The 21,845-nt window shown below is 36.0% G+C and overlaps 2 protein-coding genes across 3 annotated transcripts; one reads left to right on the top strand and one right to left on the bottom strand.

Moving 5' to 3' along the window:
- Positions 1 to 198: 198 nt before the first annotated feature.
- On the bottom strand, positions 199 to 5,625 carry LOC132905941 (uncharacterized). 2 transcript variants are annotated; one of them, XM_060957696.1, is made up of 10 exons: positions 4,937 to 5,622; positions 4,652 to 4,874; positions 2,814 to 4,530; positions 2,087 to 2,347; positions 1,868 to 2,018; positions 1,635 to 1,808; positions 1,286 to 1,553; positions 928 to 1,080; positions 694 to 836; positions 199 to 605 (listed from the first exon to the last, which is right to left on the bottom strand). In XM_060957696.1, the coding sequence occupies exons 1-10, from the start codon at positions 5,164 to 5,166 to the stop codon at positions 359 to 361; spliced, it is 3,567 nt and encodes a 1,188-aa protein (XP_060813679.1). In that variant the 5' UTR covers positions 5,167 to 5,622; the 3' UTR covers positions 199 to 358. The 2 variants fall into 2 exon arrangements, with proteins under 2 accessions (XP_060813679.1, XP_060813689.1); XM_060957706.1 differs by lacking the exon at positions 199 to 605 and having other exon boundaries at positions 763 to 836; positions 936 to 1,080; positions 4,937 to 5,625.
- Positions 5,626 to 20,211: 14,586 nt separating this feature from the next.
- LOC132905894 (dephospho-CoA kinase domain-containing protein) lies at positions 20,212 to 21,682 on the top strand. Its single transcript, XM_060957630.1, has 3 exons — positions 20,212 to 20,577; positions 20,867 to 21,158; positions 21,260 to 21,682. Exons 1-3 carry the CDS (start codon positions 20,466 to 20,468, stop codon positions 21,561 to 21,563), a joined length of 708 nt encoding a protein of 235 aa, XP_060813613.1. The 5' UTR covers positions 20,212 to 20,465; the 3' UTR covers positions 21,564 to 21,682.
- Positions 21,683 to 21,845: the final 163 nt, after the last annotated feature.

Below are 21,845 nucleotides of genomic sequence, written 5' to 3'. Positions count from 1 at the left end.
AAACATATAAACACATATAAAACTAAACATTTAACATTCAAATGAGAAGTAATTGCAATAAATTTTTATAAAAAGTATAAAATCATTATTTGTAATAAAAATTTAATTTATATAGAACAAATGATTTAAAAAGTACATTGTATCTTTTTATAAACAAATATATTTTTTAATTTGAAATTAAATTATATGTAAAGAATATTTAAATACTGCAATAAAGATTTATTCTTTGAAGGACATGTTACAAATATATAAAAACAATAAAAATATACATTTAATACAATATTATTAACATACAAATATTAAAAAATTTATATTGCTACTCATATTTTACATTTTGCAACTTCTATATTTTTCTTTGTTATACAGAAGTTACTTCGGATTTCGAATTAATACGTAATAAATTAACAATTTTATCACAATTTGTTACAAAGTCAAAGGCACTTTTATATGTCAAAATTTCGTTTTCTAGTTCTTTAAGTTTTGTTATACCATTTTTATGAATTTTTAAGTTTTTCTTTTTATATCTAACTGCTGTGATCATTTTATCTAAAGTATAATGCAGCCATAAAATATTTGTATAGGGTTCAAATGCTTGCCAATTGTTCCTAAAATAAAGCGCAAACAATAAATACGCAATTCAATAAGTGAATAATAAAAATTAATATATGGAAATTAATATACTTAAAAACTTACTTAACTTTATCCCTCATCAAACGATATATTTCAAATTGATATTCGCCCTGAGCTGTAAATAGTGTAGGATCTGATGCGAGGTCATTAAATACACTACATCCTTGATACTTGACTCTTGAAAGGGTGAAATCTATAATAGACACCTAAAACCAGAAATTCAATATGTTTTTCGATTTAATTTAAAAAGAGAAATCTCACAATTAGCTAAAATTGAAAATGGTCTTCTGTGTATACCTTCACACCTTTACTAATTAGTTCAATGTTTTTTTGCCCAATCTTATAATGTACATAATCTTCATTTGCTGATGATATTAATATATTTCCCCAATGTAAGTCTCTGTGTTCAAATTCAATAGCCTTTTCTGCAACTGCTAATGCTAATGCAGCCTATTCAAAAATATTAAATATAATTATTCAGGTTGATGAAAAATTAAATGTAAGTTGACTTGCTATTTTAATTATCATATGAGATTAGTTATATATATTTAAAAATAAAGCAAAAAACACAATAATTGAATATGACAATGAAACTTAGAAATGAATGTTAATATACTTAAAATTCTTATAATATTAGGTACATTATAATAACAACCTGTATAAACAAAATATGAGCTTCTTCTGCAGTATTAAATACAAACGCTTCTAAATCTTGACCTCCATGTCCAAGTTCCAGAACAATGTATAATTGGTCATCATTAAACATTGATGGACAATCATTATCAGAATGTTTCTCTTCATCATAGATATTCCACAATTCTATAAGTCTTTCTGGATATTTTCCTTTTATACATTTAATATCTTTTACTTCTACAAATCCATCAGTATTGTACCTGGTGTTGAATCTTAAATTGTGTAATTCCCTAAAATTATTTTTATTAAAAGATTAGTATCATAATTAATTTTAATATTCATTATAACTAACAAATTGTAATTATAATTACATTGCAATTACAATTTCTGATAATATCTCATGAAATTTCTTTTGTGGTTCTCCATTAACACAATCACTACCTTCTATAGGAATAATCTTTATAACAGATTTTTTATTTTCTTGTTCATAAAGAAAAACTTCACCATATACACCTTCTCCAATTTTTCGACAGTGTTTCAGGTATCTAAACAAATTATTATATTACTATTCTCTAACAATTTCATTATATATACATATACTTACGAATCAGAAAAGTATGTTGTAAATGGTATATAATCTTTTTGTAAACATCTCTGTAAAATAACTTCTCTGGCTGTTGAAACTACATGCTCTTTAGTAACTTGGATATCACTGTCATTATTTTGAATGTTACATATAGAAGATTTTTGAGGATCTGTATGCAGATATATGAATATAATGACAAAAACTTTATTAAAAATTAAATTTAATGATATGACTTACTATTTAATAATGTAAATCTCTGACTCTTAACAGGAACAATACCATAGACTTCAAGAAATGATGCATCTTCAATAGATTTTACTGTTTTATGAATTGGAACTACACGAACTGATATCCTTTTTGAAACACGTGTGAGATTGGTGGAATCACAAGTTTTACCTTTGTTATTAATCAATTCATATTTTGATTTATTAATTACCTCATTAGTTGTTCGTAATTTTGTATTACTATCATTCTTTTTTATGCAGCTTTGTATAATTCCTGCATATATGAAAAATTAAATTAATTTCACTATAATATATATTTAGAAAATTGTTATTTATATTACACTTTTAAAACCTACCCATTTACAACATATTTACAAAATAATGTGTATTTTATCCATTTTTTAAATAGAAAAGCATTTTTAGAATGAAAACTTATTTTAAAGTAATGGATACTTAAAAAATAAAAAATATATAAAAAGTATAAAATATGAAATAAACCATGTATATTATATCATAAAAAACATAAAATATTAATATTTCAGGTTAATGAATTTTACAGTAATATTTTGTTTTGTCAAATAAAGACACAACATTCAAATGTTTGCATGATCACATATGTATTACATTAAATTTTCTCTGCTAACATTATAACAAAATCAATATAATGTATAATCTATTAAATCAAAAAGTTTTAGTTACAAAATGTATAAAAAATGTCTTTTTAATCATTGCATAATTACCTTGTGTTTGCATATTTAAAATATCCTGAACACTATATCTCCATTTTTTACCTTTGCCAACAGATAATTTATCCAGATTAAATTCAGTTTGCAAATTATGCAAAATTGACAAAGATCTTATCCAAGATTTGCCTGGTTTTAAATAAACAGGTTCTCCAACTACTCTATGAACATTATTAGTACATTCCTCCGTTATATTTTCTAAAACTGATAATTCCTTTCGTGATAATATCATTTCTCTTTCAGTGTTTGTCTTTCCTAAATGTATCTGTTTTTTCTTCAGTTCTGTACTATTATCACAATCTTCTCTAATACTAACTAAATCAAGATCCCATTTAGTATATTTTTTTCTTTTTGTAACTCTAATGGAATCTTGCAATTGCTTCAAAACTGCACGAGATTCACCACATTTTATACTACTGTCTACAGAAGAATGGTTTATACTTAATACACTGTCTCTGCTTGACAGAATTTTTCCATCTACATTTGCTATATCATTGTTTTTATCATCAGATGATGAATCTGATTTCGTCAATTTAATCGGGACTGAAATTGCAGGTAATTCTTCCTGTGACTTATTGAATGTTAAATTTTTATCAGTACTTATATTTGCAGTAGATATTTTATTTAATTTAACAAAATCAGAGTGCCTCTCATTATTTAATACAGTACTTTTTTCATTTATCACTAAATTATTAATAGATATTTTTATTATATCATTCACTCCAATATCATTGCCTAATGGAGTTTGAATACTTCCATTGGTATTATCAAATAAAGAACGTGACATATTTGCATCATTAGAGAATCTTAAGATATGTTTGTCTATTTTTACATTTGAAATTAATTCTTCTGTTAATACTGATTTATTTGATATATTATTTTTTTCAATTCTATTTCTTGGAACATTTTGAATTGAATCTCTTTTTGTTAAAAATTCTTTCTGATCACAATTCTTGCTATAACTAAGTTTAATCAATGAATCTATATCTTTTTTATCTATATTTTCAAATTGATCGAAATTATACTTACTAAAATTAGATGTGTTTGCTAAATAACTAGATGACTTATGTTCATCTTTACATTGTTTTGTTATATTTGTTCCTTTATACAAATCATCACTTATTAGTTTAGATTTTAATAAAATTTCATTATTTTCATTAAATGAGATATTGCTTGACAACATTGTGGAATCCTTCAACTTTTCAAAATATTTAACTGGAATTGGTGATAAAGATATTAAATGAGCATTTGATCTAATAGGTCTACCATTAGGTGTACTACTGAATACATTTTCGTATTTTTTTCTAATATCAAGTGGTGCTATATATGGATTTGTTCCTAATTGTTCTAGTTTAATAGTACAATGTTTTATTTTTGCTTCATCATGTTTTAAATTATCAACACTGATTCCACTAATTGAATGTTGGTCTAATAATTGATCATTTTCTTTTAGTAAATTATTTTCTATTGTATGTAACTTACTATTCCATTTTGATACAACAGATCTGTCTAAATTAATAAAACATGGTTTTATCTCCACATTGTTACAAGATTTATCACTTTGTATATTACAAGCTTCTTCGTTGTTTTTTACAAAATATTTTTTATTATAATTTTTTTTAGATTGTTTGATATATGAGTATTTAAATGGCACTTTACTGTTATTTCTCGTTTTACGCAATTTATACTTTTTATGAGATACGTCTTCTTGTACCTATTCAATAATATATGGATATTTATTACTAATACTTTTAATATGTGTATATATTAACTTATAATGTAATTTTAATGTAAATTCAATATTATGTAGATATACTTTATAATATCAAACCTACTTTAGATTCTCTATTATTTTTTAACACAGATACATTTTTCTTAGACATTGTTTTCTTTGTAATATGCACTTTTATCTTTCTGTGTGTTGTTCTAGAAACTGGTTCTGTGTTAAAATTTAATGTTTTATACAATGAAGATTTGTGATCGTGTATTTCAGATTTACTATCTGAACTAGTTAGTAGTATTGTATCACTATGTGTCTTTGGCATAGGTGGTAGAATTCTATTAAACAAACAATTCTATTAATAATTGTAATATAATAAAGCAATAATAAAATTTCGTACCTTGCATTTTTAATTAGTCTATCAAATGTTGTCTCAAAAGGATCATTATATAGAGAATCATTATCAACATCTTTCTCTTCAATTATATTTGAATCATCATTTAGTAAAACACGATTTCTGCTCTTCATATTATCTAAAGACGAAATAACTATTTTTGGTACTGGAACTACAGCTTCTTTAAATTTTTTTCTTTCATAAGTTCGAATACATTTCTTGACTCGTTGATTCATTTTGAACACTTTTTTATAATTTATTTATTTCTACGTAGAATCAGTTTCTCTTCTTTTCGTTTAAAAAGCACAGAAATTTCACATTTCCATAATAAAAATATATGAGATGATATTACCTACTAAACAATATCATATACTCCGAAAGATTTAATATCCCAAAATCAAAGTAAATAAAATACTACAGTGAAATGAATACCAAATCTTTTTACGGTTTTATTATAGTACAGAAAGCGCGTTTTTTAAAATTAAAGATGGTGTATCAATGTTATGGCACTAACAGAGAAGAAGAAACGAGAGTGCTCACGCTTATGATTCTGCTTGTTTCCGCATTAGTGCTGCACCATGCGGTCAAGTGCTGAGATTAAATAAAGCTAGCATGTGCAAGAACCTATAAAATTGAAGATTTGCTCAGTTTGGTTGCAGTTTAGCATATACAAGAACCTATGCATTGAAGCTCAAAGTTAAGAATCTGCCCTGTTTGATTCCACGCTAGCAGATACAAGAATTTATTTAATTAAATCAGAAAAGGAGTTATACTCGCTATGGTTCCACGCTACAAGAATCGTTTCGTTGTTCTATGGAAATGTTTATTGTTTTCTATACAATATAGACAAGTATGAGAATAATACAATCGTACAATAATGTACGATTCTACGAAAAAGCTCATGTCTACTTTTCTATCCGAAATAGACAAGTATGAAAATGACGAAATCGTGCAATAGTGAAACTAATTGTATGTTGCCTAAAAAAGAGAAATTAATTGTTTATTATATCTCCTTTAGAGAAACGACAATGAATCAGTGGAATGATGAAAGTAATAGCATCAGACGCAAATAATTTTAATATTTTTCCGTACACCATTTAGATTTAACATTAATCCTCAATACTTGGCATGTCAATTGTACTAGCGTGAATATTTTTTCATCGTCGCATGGAATCACATATTCTTTTTCCTTAATACATACGATGGTGTTTGTTGAGACGGCCTTGCATATGAGGTCATATATTTTTATTGATGAAAAATCAAACATAAGAAAATTTGAGTTTTGAGGTAAAGATCTCAATTTATCGCGGGTCTTTAAATATTTGTCGACCGCTTCAATTCTCAGTCCCTCGTTCTCTTTCACTTGCATTGCCCTTTTCTACGATAGGTACAATTTAAGATCTCCAGTTTCAAGAAATAAAATTGTTTCTATATCTCCATTATTGCAACACTTGGGCTCCGATTCTTATGCAATTATCGATTTGTAAAAACAAATAAGAACGTTTAATAAAGAAAAATTAAAGAAAAAATAGCACAGAGTAGGTGTTGAACTCGTTGACAATGTCCAACGAGACCGCCAACGCCACCTCGCCACGAGAGACCATAACCCCCGACACGGCTCGCACACGATTTACCGCATCCACCGTTGAGCGGCCGCGCCGAAAGCCGTACTAACTTTTGTGCCAACCGGGCACCCGCTCTGACATGTGGACCCCCAGACAGGCAGTAAATACTCTTTCAAAGAGTTCGCCCACCTCGTCTAATAGGCACACCGGCCGATCGTATTATAGTGCCTGGGTTCGTTTGAACTAGACGGCAAACGATGAAAGTTGTTTATGTTGAGGTGATGAGGAATTTGAATGGACGCGCGTCGAGGGACGAAGGAAAGTCCGAAGCCGAATAGAAAGCTCGACGGGCAGAGAGGGGCTTAATGGCAGGACTCAGGTAAGAGTAGCCAGAGAGAGGACGTCGAGAAGAAGGAGAGAGGCGATCCTCGTTAAGGTTGGTCAGGGCACCAATTGGATTGACTCCTACAGGGAGGCCGAGGTGAAGAGCGCCCTTAAGGAGACGACAGCAGTGAGGAAGACCAGAGCCGGACATGTCCTGATTGAGCTCACCAGTAAAGTAACGGCGGACGAAGTCGCTGATAGCTTCAAGAAAGCTATGCGACAGGGTACGAAGATAGTTTCTCTGGCTAACAGAGAAACACTTGAAATGAAAAATATAGACCCGATAGCTACAAGGGAAGAACCAATCCAGGATATAGCAATGGGATTAGACATTGAAGCGGAGCAATGTATACAGGTGAAGTCCTTAAGAATGACGCCATGGGGAACGCAGCAGGTGGTAGTGGTGCTGCCGGCAAGCACCGTACCCAGAGACAGGCCGATTAGAATTAAAACATAGCTAACAATAGCGACGGCTGGAATTTCAACATAGTGGGATGTTATAGATGTCACATGTTGGGACATAATGCTGCTAGGTGTACGGCGTTGAGACCAGGTAAAGAGCTGTATAGGCGGTGTGGTGATAAGGATCATATCATTAATCAGTGCATCAAGGAGCCTAGGTGCGCTATTTGCGCCAATGGAAATAGAAGAAATCTGAGGCATATCACCGGATTCCTGGCATGCCCGGCTGTGAAGGATAGAAGAAGAAATGACATAGTACGTGCAACGTAATGGTACCAATAATTAATTTGAACAGACTTGCACAAGAATTAATGTACCAGTATGCCTACGAAGTCAGAGTTAACATAGTGTTTATCATGGAGCCATATCGGCAGCAGACATATCGGTTCAATGATGACAAGGGCGATATGTCGCTATGGATGAACCTCTTCAAGGGAAAGCAAGCTGGCGGTACTACATTGGTCACTAAAGATGGCATCGTCGGTATGAATGTGGGCGATGTATTCTCCATTGGGGGGTTATTGCTCCCCCAATGTGAGCACGGAACAGTTCAGTTCCTACGTCAACGAACTGGACACATTGATACGTGTAGCTAAGATGAGTTACCCAGCGATGATGATCGCCGACGACTTCAATTCAAAGTCTACCGCGTGGGGAGGCAGGGTGAATGACCGTAGGGAAACTTGCCTCCTGGATATAATAATGAAAAATGGAATTGTACCAGTCAGGACGACGTGCATGGATTACACGTTCTCTAGAAACGGGGGAACAAGTTTCATTGACTTAATTAGCGTGAGCAAGGGACGGGCGAGTAGGTATGTCGGTGGGAAGATGCCGAAAGTCTCGTCAGCATCAGACTACCCCTACGTTCTACGTAATTTTAGGACTACAAGGACGAAGCGTAATGCCGAGAACTTTAAATACTTAGCAAAGGACACGGACATGAAGAAATTTCTTTTAGTATTTGACGTTAATTATAATAATTTATTGGAAGACAATAAGAGGGACGTGGAGGCATATGGTGATTGTTTACATGAGGCACTGGAGATGACATGTGCCTCGGAGTTGAAAAAGGTTTATTCACTGACGAGGCCGACGGGAAGTAATGACTCTATGAACTCTACCAAATGTTCTTCAGAACAAATTGTAAAAACCAAAATAAACAATATAAAAAAAAAAAGAAGTAGGAGGGAGTGGTGCGTAGTTAAACTCAACCCTGAAGTAACGCTATAAGGCGGTTCCGGGGTTGATGCTTGCACAGAAGTGGAGCGGAGAGAGGAGGAGTTTTTAGTGGGTATGGCAACGCCGTCGGCTGAGTCTCACATAGTTCAGTCTTGGGTATCCGTTATTAAATGCTATTGCATTTTCCCTTACTCGATAAAAAAAAAGAGCCAGACCGAAACATTTTGCCCATACGAAAATAATAAACATGTTTTTTTTTATTATTTAATCTGTACTTTACAATTTGTTCAGCTGGATATTCGGTAAATTTTTCAAGCTTAATTGCTAAATAACATGTGGATGGCTACCCCCAGCGGGGTGACAACTTCCTGTTTTCTAAGTTATATCTTTTATGAGGTCTATTGGGTGTTCCTTTTTAATCTTCTTGCGATGTTTGTTGTGTTGTTCGTTTCCGCTGCCAGCTGGTTCGGGTGTGTTTCTATTCTTTCTCTGTATCTTTTTGCGAGTCTGGTAATCTCCTCCTTGACCGTTGTTATTCCCAGGTCTTTCCGTATGTCCTCGTTTCTAACGTACCATGGGGCGTTTACTATCGTTCTAAGGATTTTGGCTTGCATTGTTTCGATTTTGGTTATATGGCTCATTGCTGCTGTTCCCCATAGTGGAATTCCGTATGTCCAGATTGGTTTTACGATTATTTTGTATATTTTTAGTTTGTTTTCTGTGCTTAGTTTGGATTTTCGGCTTGTTAACCAGTGCATTTGTCTCCTTGCTATCTGTATTTTGTCTATTATCGATTTGATGTGCTGTTTCCATGTGAAGTGTGTATCTATGTGAAGTCCAAGGTATTTGACTTTCCTTGTTTGTGTTATTTGCGTGCCGTTCAGGAAGATGTTTGGTGTTATCTGTTTTCTCAATGTGAATGTGATGTGGTTGCATTTGTTAGGGTTAGCTTTGATTTGTTTGTCTTGTAGCCACTTTTCTATTTTTGTGATGTGTTCTTGTAGTACTGTGGCTGCTGTTACAGGGTTAGTGTGCCTGACTAGCACGGCTGTGTCGTCCGCGAATGTCAGTATTTTGCTATTGGTAGTTGTTGGAATGTTGGCCGTGTATAGTGTGTATAGTATGGGTCCTAGGACGCTCCCTTGTGTAACACCTGCTTTGTTGTCTTTGGCTTCGGAGTGTGCGTCTTTGATTTTTACTGTGAAGGTTCTGTTGCTTATGTATGATTTTATTATTTGGTATATTTTTTCCGGGAATTGTTTCTTGATTGTTTGAATTAGGCTTTTGTGGTTTATTTTGTCGAATGCTTTCTCTATGTCTATGAATAGGGCTGTACAATATTGTTTGTTTTCTATTGTGTGTATTATTTCGTTGACGAGCCTGTGCATTTGTTCTATGGTGGAGTGTTTCTTTCTGAATCCAAATTGATGGTCTGGTATTAATTTTTCCTTCTCTATTATTGGTTTTAGTCGGGCGTATATTACTCTTTCTAGTATTTTGGAGAGCACGGGGAGTAGTGATATTGGTCTGTAAGATGTTGCTTCATGTGGGTCTTTGCCTGGTTTGGGTAACATTATGATTTGTGCCTGTTTCCATAATGTAGGATAATATTATATTTTTAGTATTGCATTGAATATTATAGTGATTAGTCGTATCGTTTTTGGAGGGAGGTTTTTCAATATTTTGCCATTGATTAGATCGATTCCTGGTGCTTTGTTGTTTTTTGCTTTTTCGATTATGTTTCTAATTTCTTGTGCTGTTGTTTTGGGTATGGTGTATTGCTTGTCGATTGCAGTGCTAGTAGCTATCGCATCGTCGTCCGTATGGTTATTGTGGTTGCTGTTATTGATGTTGTGTGGTGTAAATGTGTTGCATAGGTGGTTGGAAAATTCTTCGGCTTGCTCTTCGTTGCTTCATGCCCATGTGTTGTCTGCTTTTCTGATTGCTGGTGCTGGTTTTATTGCCTTCTTTATTTTTTTTTGTGGCTTTCCATAGTGAGTAGTTGTAGTTCTCGTGTGCAGATAGTGACTCTATGAACTTTGTGAATTCGTTGTTGTTGTGCTCATTTATTTTGTTTTTTATTTCCTTTGCGAGTTTGTTTAGGTGTTTTTTGTTTTCTTTTGTTCTATGTTTTTGCCATTTTGCTTTCGCTTTTCTTTTATCTCTAATTTTTTCGAGGATGTCTGATGGGATTTGTTTTGTTTGTCTAGTGGTAGTTTCTGGTTTTGTGGTTGCCCGTGTTGCTTCTTGTATAGTTTCTGTAAGTGTTGTTACAGCTTGTTCGATGTGTTGGGGCGTTTTCAGTGGGATGTTGCAGTTGATTTTGCTTTCAATTATTTCTTTGAAGGTTTGCCAATTAGTGGATTTGTTGCATAGTGTCTCTGAGTTATTGTAGAGTATTGGCTTGTTTCTGTATGTTATTATTATGGGTGTATGGTCGGAGCTAAGCTCGAGGCTGGATGCTATATTTATTTTATTTCCATTTAATCCCTTTGTGACTGCAAAGTCGAGTAGGTCAGGGATTTTGCTCAGGTCTGTCGGCCAGTATGTCGGTCTTCCTGTGGATAATATATTGAGATAGTTTTTCCTAATGTGTTTTTCCAGGGTTCTGCCTCGAGGTGTAGTGATTCTTGATCCCTATGTTGTGTGCTTTGAGTTGTAGTCTCCTGCTGCGATATACTTGTCGCCTAGTTGTTGGAAGTATTCTTTCCACATTTGTGTTGTAATTTTGTGTCGCGGTGGTGCATATACTGCTGACAGCTGTAGACGGTTGCTGCTAGTTTGTACGGTAACGGTAGTTGCTTGTATGTGTTCTTTACTAACTTGGCTGTGTAGGTGGTGTTTAATGTCGTTTCTTATTATCACTGCGGTTCCTCCGTGTGCTTTTCCTGAGAGGTGCTTGGTATCGTATATGGTATAGTGCGGTATTTTTGTGTAGCTTTTTGTTGTGAAATGCGTCTCTGATACGAGTAGTATGTCTATGTTGTTGTGGTATAGGAATGCTTTGGTTTCAATGGCCCTTTGTTGTAGGCCGTTAGAGTTCCAGGCAGCTATTTTTAGTATGTCCGTTTTTACTTTTTGCTTAGCATGGTTGTTATCAGTTGTATCATAGCTGTGATTTGTAATGATTGCTGTTTGAATGCTTCGTTTAGTTCGCTTATCGTTCTTGTTAACATGTCGGTGCTTTTGATGGATTGTTTTAATAGTTCTTTTATTTCTGTAGCGTCGTTGGTGTTGTTGTTGTGGTTTTGGTTGGCTACGGGTGTTACTTCCTTGGTTATTTGCGCGTAGCTTCGACTGCCAGTGGTGTTGATATTGTTGTGGTTGTTGTTCATTACGTACTGTACTTTAATTGGTGTCTCAGCTTCTGCCCTGTCTTGTTGTGTGTGATGGTAGTTATATGTCCTGCTTCTAAGCGGCGGAAACAATTTACGTTGGAGTATTTTTCTGGCTGGGCAGCCTTTGAAGCTGGCTGGGTGGTTTCCGTTGCAGTTGTAGCACTTTACCTCGTTTATTTTTCCCGTATATGGGCAGTAAGTTGTCAGGTGCTTTTCTGCGCATTTGACGCACACCGGGTTTCTGTTGCAGTAATTTTTTGTGTGCCCATATTGTTGGCACCGCATGCATTGAGGTATGTCTTTTTTTTGTCTGGGTGGTTCAACTGTGATTATTGTGTTTAAGATTTGTTTAATGTCGTAGATTTCCTTGTTGTTTTTATTCGGTTCTAGTTCTATTAGGAACAGTGGTAGTGGTTGTTTGGTATCAAATTTTGTTATGTTGTTTATTACCCTTACTTGGTGTCCGATTTTGGCTAGTTCGTCACATATGTTGCTTATGTTTGTTCTTGGGTGTAATCCTCTGATTACTACTTTGTAGCTTTTATCCGATTTCAATTGGTAGGTGTGGTATCCGGCGTTTTTTTCCTTTAGTAGCTTTACCACTTTTCTATAGGTATCTGGGGTGTTCGTTTGCACTTTTATTTGGTCTAATTTTAGTTGTTTGATGTTGTAATTTTCTTTGCCTGCCGTGTTGTTTAGCAGTTCGAGGAGGGGGTCTATTACCTGCGCGTCTATGTAAATTGGTGGTGGTTTCGTGTTGTGTGTTGGTTTTTCCGTTGTGTCTGATTCTTTCTCTTGTGGCAGTGCGCTGAAGGGGTTTTGTAGAGGAATTTCCTGGAGCCATTGCTTCCTTTCTGTTTCTGCAGTTCTCCTAGTGTTTGCGTTTGTTGTTATTTTTCTTCTTTTGCTGGGAGTTACGACCTTCCAGCTTCCGTCTTGTTGTGTCAGTTCGTTGTTGTTGGTGTTTATATCGTCGCTCATTCGAGTGATATCCATTTCGGTTTCTGTACATTCTTGGATTTCCATGTTTTTGTGTATGGCGTATGTTTCGCTGTTGTTTGATATCCTGAGCGGTGGCACTCGTTGCATTTTTTTGTTTTCCCTGTTTTTCGCACTTTCGGGAGCACTTTCTCTCCACGTCCGGTTTCGAGGAAGAGACCTCTCCGGCCACCCGGCACGTCTGCACTCTTCGGCAGTCAAAAGGGAACTCGAGAGAATCAGTGTAGAGATATTGACTGATCTATAGGCGAGAGCAAGTCCGAGTAGATATGTTGACTGTCCTGTCGTTGTAGAACAAATGTTGAGATGTTGATTGATCTGTAGTCGTATAGCCAGTCCGAGATGTTGACTGTAGTAATGTCGCAGATCCAGTCCAGAAATGTTGACTGATCAGTAGTTGAATAGGAGGTGTTGACTGATCTGAAGTAGGGTAGCCAGTGAAATCCCGTTCTCGCAAAGTAAAATTCTTGTTCGATAGTGATTGCCCCACCACTGATCGCTTGCGGCTGAAATCCTGGAAAAACCCAGGTTATTTTTTTTTTTTACCTGATCAAGTAATAACCATAAGGAACTTTCTGGGTCGAAGCTGTTTTACGCCAATTGACGGACTTAACGGTAAATCAGGAAGTCTCGTTTTATAGCCGTTCCTTAGACTTATTACGACCCACTTAATTATATGTACACAGCTAATGGCCACCTCGACCGCAGAGAGTCACCGGACATAACATCCTCCACTCTTTAAAAGGGTACCGATCCAAAGTTCTAAAAGGTAAAATTAGTTGGACTTCCCATCTAACATTTTGTTGATTGCTGATTGTCTGTATTCCACTGGATTGAGTTGGCTCGATAGTGGGACAAGCCGCTTGTCACCGCGATCCAAGATGCTCGTTGCCGCACAAGCTGTGATCGTCCGGATGATGCCGTCGCCACCAGGGTGAATTTGATGATACGGTCGAAGATCTGTTGCGTTGAGGGCTCGTCGTCTACCTCGTAGTGCGGATGGTCGTTGGTCCTTGTTGTAGCCAATAAAATTAATGCTGGAGTTCACAACCCAGGACGTGTCGTGGAACGCATCGATTCTGGAAATGTCGTGGAACACCTCCCAGGAGGTGTCGATGAACATCTCGGCCTAGGAAGTGTCATGGAACACCTCTGCCCACGAAATATCATGGAACATGTCGGCCCACGAAATGTCGTGGAACACGTCGGCCCAGCAAGTGAAGTCCCTAGGTAGATTCATTGCGGAGGTGCGAAGGATGGTTATGGTTGATTGGCAAACAGGGCTCCCCCCGCTAATCGGGAAAGAGGTGACCGCGCGTTGCCACTACTGCGATGCAGGTGTGGACTCGGCGCAGCACACGCTGGAACATTGTACGGCGTGGGCGGCGCCGCGCCACTCTCTCACCGTAGAAATAGGATACGACCTCTCGCTGCCGACGATTTTTGACGAGAATCGCTGACGAGCGAGAGGGGCAGGAAGGCCGTAGCCTCCTTCTGCGAGCTAGTTATGCTGCGGAAGGAGGCAGCCGAGCGGGTGAGGGAGCGGGATTCCCATTCCGAGAGGATTGGCTGACAAGGGCGCAATTGGCTGACCTCCGATAGGGGTTGAAATTAGTGATGACCCGGGGGCCAGCAAGTAGTCCGATTGGGGATCCGGACGGCCCCCGGGGAGGGGACGCGACGTGACATGGCAGCACACCGCGCTATTTGCGGACAGATTGTTGTGCGCGGGGGAGCCTAATGTGTCGCCTCACCGGTTCCCGGGCACCCCTCGATTGCAAGAGAGACGGTCATCGTGGAGGTTTGGGTCGGTTGAAGTCTGACATTACCACGCCGCTCTTCCCCCTAGAAGCGGCGGGTGTCCGTGCGGATTTCCTCCACGGAAAAAAAAAAGAAAAAAAAGGGCTCCCTCCGCTGACCCATCCGTCTCGCGCTTTCTTGCTAATGATCTTGGGTGGTGAAAGGGGGTTGGGCGTCATGGCGTCCGTGATTGTAACTTGAGTTGACGTTGGACAGAGTGCTGTCGTCATTGAAGGTAAGGGTAATTCCAGGGAGTGGGTTGTGGTTAGAGATTGATTTGATATGGTATTCCGTGAATTCAGTAAGTGTTGAGCTTATGGGTCCCATTATCCATGGAAGATCCTGGATCTTTCGATCATCGTAGATTCCGGAGAGTCTGCCATAGGTTTCGACTTTAGATTGAACTCGGTGTCATTGACGGGATTTAACCTGTTACTCTCTACGTTATGAATTACAGTTACAGGGCATCGCACATTCTTGTAACGGATTCGGAGAGATCAATGTCTGCGACGGCTTGTCACCTGGTGAAGTTTTCTCTTTCTTCTGGTCCAGAGGATCGTGAGTTGTCTGATTCAAGGCATTTGGTGGCGTTGAATCAGAATATTGAGATGCTGAACATGGTTATCGTCAGGTCGCGTGTAGGTGAGACGTTGCGAGTGTCATGCGACGGGATCGACGTTCGATTCCATACGATGTCTTCTGTCGGCGGGGTATGATCATTGGTACTGTTGTTTCTATTTAAGTATTTCTTACTTCCCTGGAAATGGTTAGACGTGTTGCTGCCCTTAGGTATCGACGGGGTTGCTGATCGCTTACCCTGTATCAGATTCTTTAATCGAGCTCCCAGGGAAATGTATGTTTCTAACGTGTCTATTTCGAACGTGGAGTCTGCTTCGCCGAGGTCCTCTGAATCCTCTTGGGCGAGTCGGAACCGTTTCCACTCTTCCTCGAGTTGGGCTTGATATGTTTTCAAGAGACAATCGTCATTCTTGTTAGCCTGTTGATATTGGTCGACGCGTTTCTGTATGGTCTGGATGGTGCCGAGATATTTATCGCGTTTTTGTCGTATGATGTTGATTTTTGATGCAGTCGGCATTCTTGTGGTTGCGAGATTTCGTTGTTGCTGGAATTTGTTGCGCTGATGATTGTCCAGCTACGGCGGGAGACTACGTGGTTGCGTTCCTCAAACAATGGATTATGCTTCTTGATGAGGATACTTCGTTAACGAAGGTGATACTTAAGATGTGCAATCGGCGATTCCCGATGCGGAGTTGTTCCGGCTGGAGTTGTCGCTCGTCACTGTGCAGCGAAATGTTGTTGACGTGCGCATGTCCAGATATCTGACTGAATCTTTGTTTGCAATTGGAATATTATTTATGGTCACTTGTGAGCAGAATGGTTTTCGCAGCGTGAAGATTATATGACTGGATTTATTTTCATTTATTTTGAAGCGCCATTTGTGGAACCACTTTTCCATAGAGTCGAGACCTCGCTGGAGAGTTGAGGAGGCAATTATCGGGTCTGAGTGGGATGCTAACAAAGCTGTATCATCAGCAAATGTCGCTGTGGTTATCTCTGTTAAAGTTGATAAATCGGCAGTGTAGATGGTGAACAGCAGAGGTCTGAGGACACTGCCTTGGGCCAGCTTCTATTGGAAATGTTGCGGTTATAGCGTCCAAGTGTTTAATCATGAATAGTCTATTGGTTAGATATGATTTTAAGATGGAGTAGTAGATGTGTGCTAGGATTTTCTTTAGTTTGAACAAAAGTCCTTCATGCCATACTTTGTCGAACGCCTGCTGAATCTCCAGGAATACCGCAGAGCAATATTTTTTCTTTTCTAAATCTTGGGTGATTTTATGTTTTAGACGATGAATTTGCTCTATCGTAGAATGTTGCTTCCGAAAACCGAATTGATGATCTGGCATTGTCTTCAAATCCTCTAAGAGTGGAAGGAGTCGTTTCGTTAGCATCTTCTCAAATAGTTTGGACAAAGTGGGTAGAAGACTAATTGGGCGATAAGAGTTAGTTGCATGTATTGGTTTGCAGGTTTAGGGATAAGAGTAATCAATGATATTTTCCAAGACTTAGGATAGTATTCAAGGCGAAGAATTGCATTAAAAATAGAAGTGATGAGTGCAATCCCGTTTATGGGAAGTTCCTTAACAACTTTGTTATTTATCAGATCATGTCCTGATGCTTTTCTGGGATTTAGACGACGGATTAATTCTATAACTTCCAAAGATGAGAAAGGCTCAATAGGAGGAGAGATCTGGAAGGGTGAGTGCAAATATTCAGTTATTTCCGCTGTAATAGTGGAAAAATACGGTTTGAAAACATCAGCTAAGTGACTTGCAAACAAGTTGGCTTTTTGTATAGGGCTACGCGTCCATCCTCCTTGCGGACAGCGAATTGGAGGGGGGGGGATTATTTGCGGAGGACGAATGAGCTTCCTGGATGCCTTCCATAGTGAGTAGTTGGAGTCAGCTATGGGAGACAGATTAGCAAGATATTTTTGAAAACAGTCATTTTTATAATTTTTAAGGGTTTTAATTAGTTTTCTTGTTGCATTATTTAGCTTACGCTTGTCATCAGGTGTTCTATGACTTTGCCATACTCTTCTAAGTCAGCGTTATTCTACGATTTTTTTTATTAAGTAATGGGGGTATAATAAACATAAATATGTTTATTAGCAAAACTTTAGCAAAAAATTAGTAGGAATGGATCGTATTTGTATTTTCGTCCAGTCGCAGGGAGACGCGATCGCGTTGAAGCGCGTCAACGGGAGTCGTAAATTCCCGTTACGATTATACGAATCGACACCACGAGCAGGGCGATCCCCTTATTTCTTTTGGGATAATAGGGGTGTTTGTTGTTGAATACGACTGTAGTCTACAGTTATATAATATATATATTTCCACCAAATTACAACACTTATAGCGTAGACAGAAATTATTTGACTTCGTCGTGTCGGAAAGTACAATGATGGACCCGAGGGATGATAGAACAATAGATTTGACTGCCCGAGAAATGTTAGAACAATAGACTTGACTGCCCGATGAGTGAAAGAGCACTAGACTTGACTGTCCGAGGAGTGTAAGAAGAGTAGACTTGACTGTCCGAGGAGTGTAAGAGCAGTAGACTTGACTGTCCAAGGAGTGTAAGAGCAGTAACAGATCCGTCTCGTACTATTTAGGAGGAAAGCTCGGTGTGGGTGTACCCTTTTTGAACTAAGAACGCGGATTCGTTGCTCGTCGAGCTTTCTATTCGGCTTCGGACTTTCCTTCGTCCCTCGACGCGCGTCCATTCAAATTCCTCATCACCTCAACATAAACAACTTTCATCGTTTGCCGTCTAGTTCAAACGAACCCAGGCACTATAATACGATCGGCCGGTGTGCCTATTAGACGAGGTGGGCGAACTCTTTGAAAGAGTATTTACTGCCTGTCTGGGGGTCCACATGTCAGAGCGGGTGCCCGGTTGGCACAAAAGTTAGTACGGCTTTCGGCGCGGCCGCTCAACGGTGGATGCGGTAAATCGTGTGCGAGCCGTGTCGGGGGTTATGGTCTCTCGTGGCGAGGTGGCGTTGGCGGTCTCGTTGGACATTGTCAACGAGTTCAACACCTACTCTGTGCTATTTTTTCTTTAATTTTTCTTTATTAAACGTTCTTATTTGTTTTTACAAATCGATAATTGCATAAGAATCGGAGCCCAAGTGTTGCAATAATGGAGATATAGAAACAATTTTATTTCTTGAAACTGGAGATCTTAAATTGTACCTATCGTAGAAAAGGGCAATGCAAGTGAAAGAGAACGAGGGACTGAGAATTGAAGCGGTCGACAAATATTTAAAGACCCGCGATAAATTGAGATCTTTACCTCAAAACTCAAATTTTCTTATGTTTGATTTTTCATCAATAAAAATATATGACCTCATATGCAAGGCCGTCTCAACAAACACCATCGTATGTATTAAGGAAAAAGAATATGTGATTCCATGCGACGATGAAAAAATATTCACGCTAGTACAATTGACATGCCAAGTATTGAGGATTAATGTTAAATCTAAATGGTGTACGGAAAAATATTAAAATTATTTGCGTCTGATGCTATTACTTTCATCATTCCACTGATTCATTGTCGTTTCTCTAAAGGAGATATAATAAACAATTAATTTCTCTTTTTTAGGCAACATACAATTAGTTTCACTATTGCACGATTTCGTCATTTTCATACTTGTCTATTTCGGATAGAAAAGTAGACATGAGCTTTTTCGTAGAATCGTACATTATTGTACGATTGTATTATTCTCATACTTGTCTATATTGTATAGAAAACAATAAACATTTCCATAGAACAACGAAACGATTCTTGTAGCGTGGAACCATAGCGAGTATAACTCCTTTTCTGATTTAATTAAATAAATTCTTGTATCTGCTAGCGTGGAATCAAACAGGGCAGATTCTTAACTTTATAGGTTCTTGCAAATGGAACCTTCAGCACTTGGCCGTATTGGTGCAGCATCTGCACTATGGAACAACTAAAACAATGGGCGTGAGCACTGTCATTTCCTCTTCGTTCATATCTTATTGGTACCACGATAATATAGATCTCGACACTCGCTAGGGGAAACCGTCCGAAAATTAAGTCGTACTTAGTCATGAAAAATCAACGTTGAAGATTGACAAAGTCCGTGTTCTTGCGAGACAAACAGAAATGAATAGAGTGTTACTGTATCTGCTTGAAACATTTATAGTATGTCACGCATGCGTAGAACAAGAACTTATCTACCATATAGATTTTTCACAACTAGTCACGACTCAATTTTTGAACGGTTTTCCCTAGACTACGGTAGCTAACGATGGAGGGAAATTTCCTCTCTAGTTACAGTATATGAATGTCGAGATCTGTTTATATGATCGTGATCGGTACTTAACCAAGTTAAACTATATTTCACAAATATTCAAAATCAATTTTCTCAGAAAGAAAGCATCATATGAAAAAGTTTTATTCTATATTTTCGATTTGTTTTTTCACGTAGAATTACCTCTCGCCTGATTATACTATGATTATCACCCCAACTGTGTTTCTTATTTAAAAAATATCATATTGTAATAAGTCATAATATACACGCATTTGTAGTTATAATTTGAAATAATAAAAAAATGTCAAAGAATTTCAATAAAGAAAATATACAATTTTAAATAAATTATATGTAATTGTGAATAATATATTGTAAAATATTAGGGCATAAAATATGTAGTGATTTTAGATATTAAAATTACATTTATATACTCTAGTATAATAATTAATAAAATAGAAATTAATGAAATTGTGGAATTAAACTATATCAATATTAGTCCATGTTTCATGAGTTTGATGATTATTATTAAATAAATCATTATTTATCTTAAAAGATCGTGAAACATTTTACGTAAATGCGGAATATATAAAATAAGAAATTACTGAAATATCCAAAAAATTATCTTCACAAATTTATCAAAATTCAAATTCAAATTGGACATTTTTATCAGTCCCATTAAATCATTAATCTATAGCAAATTAGGTTATTATTCATTATGTTTGATTCATTTCATACATCGTTGATTAGATGATGTATCTAATTTCAATAATACTTTATATCGAAATTATACAAAAGAAAAGGTTTTGACTTCAGTGAAAACCGTCGTAACGTGACCAATGTCAAATAGGATTAAATTTTGTAATGCTAATAACAGTAACAATGTTCGTTTAGCTGATAACAAAGAGATCAGGGAATAGAAATAAATACATATTTAATAAGAAATGTTTTTAGTAGGTTTGACAGGAGGAATAGCTACTGGGAAAAGTAGCGTTGCTGCTATTTTTCATGAATTCGGTATACCTGTCATTGATGCTGATCAAATTGCACGAAAAGGTTAGAAACGAAACAAAACTTTTTCTCCGTGATAATTACGATGTAATTTGTTATAACATGATTTTAATATTTTTGCTCTCATATTTCTTTATATATATAAATAAATAAATATATATATATATTATATGTATTATATATAACAATATATATATATATAAATATATATATATATATATATATATATATATATATATATTTATGCTGTTTATATTTTTATTACTTTGTATATGTAAAAAAGATGTATATTTCATTCATTTGTTTAAAAATTTATATGTTTCATATTATGTAGTTGTGGAACCTGGAAAGCCAGCTTGGCATAAAATACGAAAAGAATTTGGTTCAGAAATGTTCTTAGATACAAATGAACTTGATAGAACAAAGCTTGGAGATATAATATTTAATGATGTAGAAAAAAGAAAAAAATTAAATGCTATAACACATCCAGAAATATATAGAGAAATATATTGGCAAACATTCAAATATTTTCTACAAGGACATCAGTTTATAGTTATGGATTTGCCATTACTTTTTGAAACAAGACATATGTTGAATTATTTACATAAAATAATTGTTGTAACTTGGTAAGGATTTTCATTTACTAACAATTATAAGAATACATATACATAACTAATCAATAGTTTAAAGTTATTAAATATGAAACAAAATGTACATTTTACTTTAGCGAAGAAGATTTGCAATTGCAACGACTTATAGAAAGATCAGGTTTCTCAGAAGCTAAAGCAAAACTAAGAATTGCTGCACAAATGTCATTGGAAAGGAAAGCAGAAATGGCAAATTTTGTTATTGAAAATTCTGGTAATGTACATGATACCAGAAAACAAACTATTAGAATTATTAATGTTTTAAAGGCTTCCAAATACCACTGGAAGTTACGTTTTTTGGTTGGACTTTGTTGTACTGTTTTACTAGCAGGCGTATATTGGTTACGAAGTAGAAAAATATGGTCTTTACCAACTATAGTATAATAGTCGTTCACTTACAAATGCTTATAAACACAAATACCAAATTATAGTGAGATCTTAATACTACATTTGTCAAATTTGGAAATTAACCTGTTTGTATAAATAAATAAGATAGTTTAAGAGTATATAGTATATAGCTATTACACACTTTACACACATTTGAAAATATAAGATGTAATGATATTATTTACTAAAATTTTCTTATATTATTTTTTTTGTAAACTAAGTGAAATATACGAGGATTGTCTGGAAAGTAATACCCGTTTTGAAATAACAACAATACAA

The sequence above is a fragment of the Bombus pascuorum genome, chromosome 1, assembly GCF_905332965.1.
Source record: "Bombus pascuorum chromosome 1, iyBomPasc1.1, whole genome shotgun sequence".
Taxonomy (NCBI): Eukaryota; Metazoa; Arthropoda; class Insecta; order Hymenoptera; family Apidae; genus Bombus; species Bombus pascuorum.
Note: the sequence above shows the minus strand (reverse complement) of the source record. Positions and strands in the feature narration are given on the sequence as shown.

Bases quoted from the DNA above. Each gene is read 5' to 3' on its own strand.
- LOC132905941 (XM_060957696.1), bottom strand. From the start codon at position 5,166: ATGAATCAACGAGTCAAGAAATGTATTCGAACTTATGAAAGAAAAAAA. The intron at 1,081-1,285 runs GTTGTTATTATA...ATTTTTGAATAG, and splicing joins CTCATATTTTGTTTATACAG to GCTGCATTAGCATTAGCAGT. The intron at 606-693 runs GTAAGTTTTTAA...GCTTTATTTTAG, and splicing joins TTGATGAGGGATAAAGTTAA to GAACAATTGGCAAGCATTTG.
- LOC132905894 (XM_060957630.1), top strand. From the start codon at position 20,466: ATGTTTTTAGTAGGTTTGACAGGAGGAATAGCTACTGGGAAAAGTAGC. The intron at 20,578-20,866 runs GTTAGAAACGAA...CATATTATGTAG, and splicing joins TGATCAAATTGCACGAAAAG to TTGTGGAACCTGGAAAGCCA. The intron at 21,159-21,259 runs GTAAGGATTTTC...ATTTTACTTTAG, and splicing joins AAAATAATTGTTGTAACTTG to CGAAGAAGATTTGCAATTGC.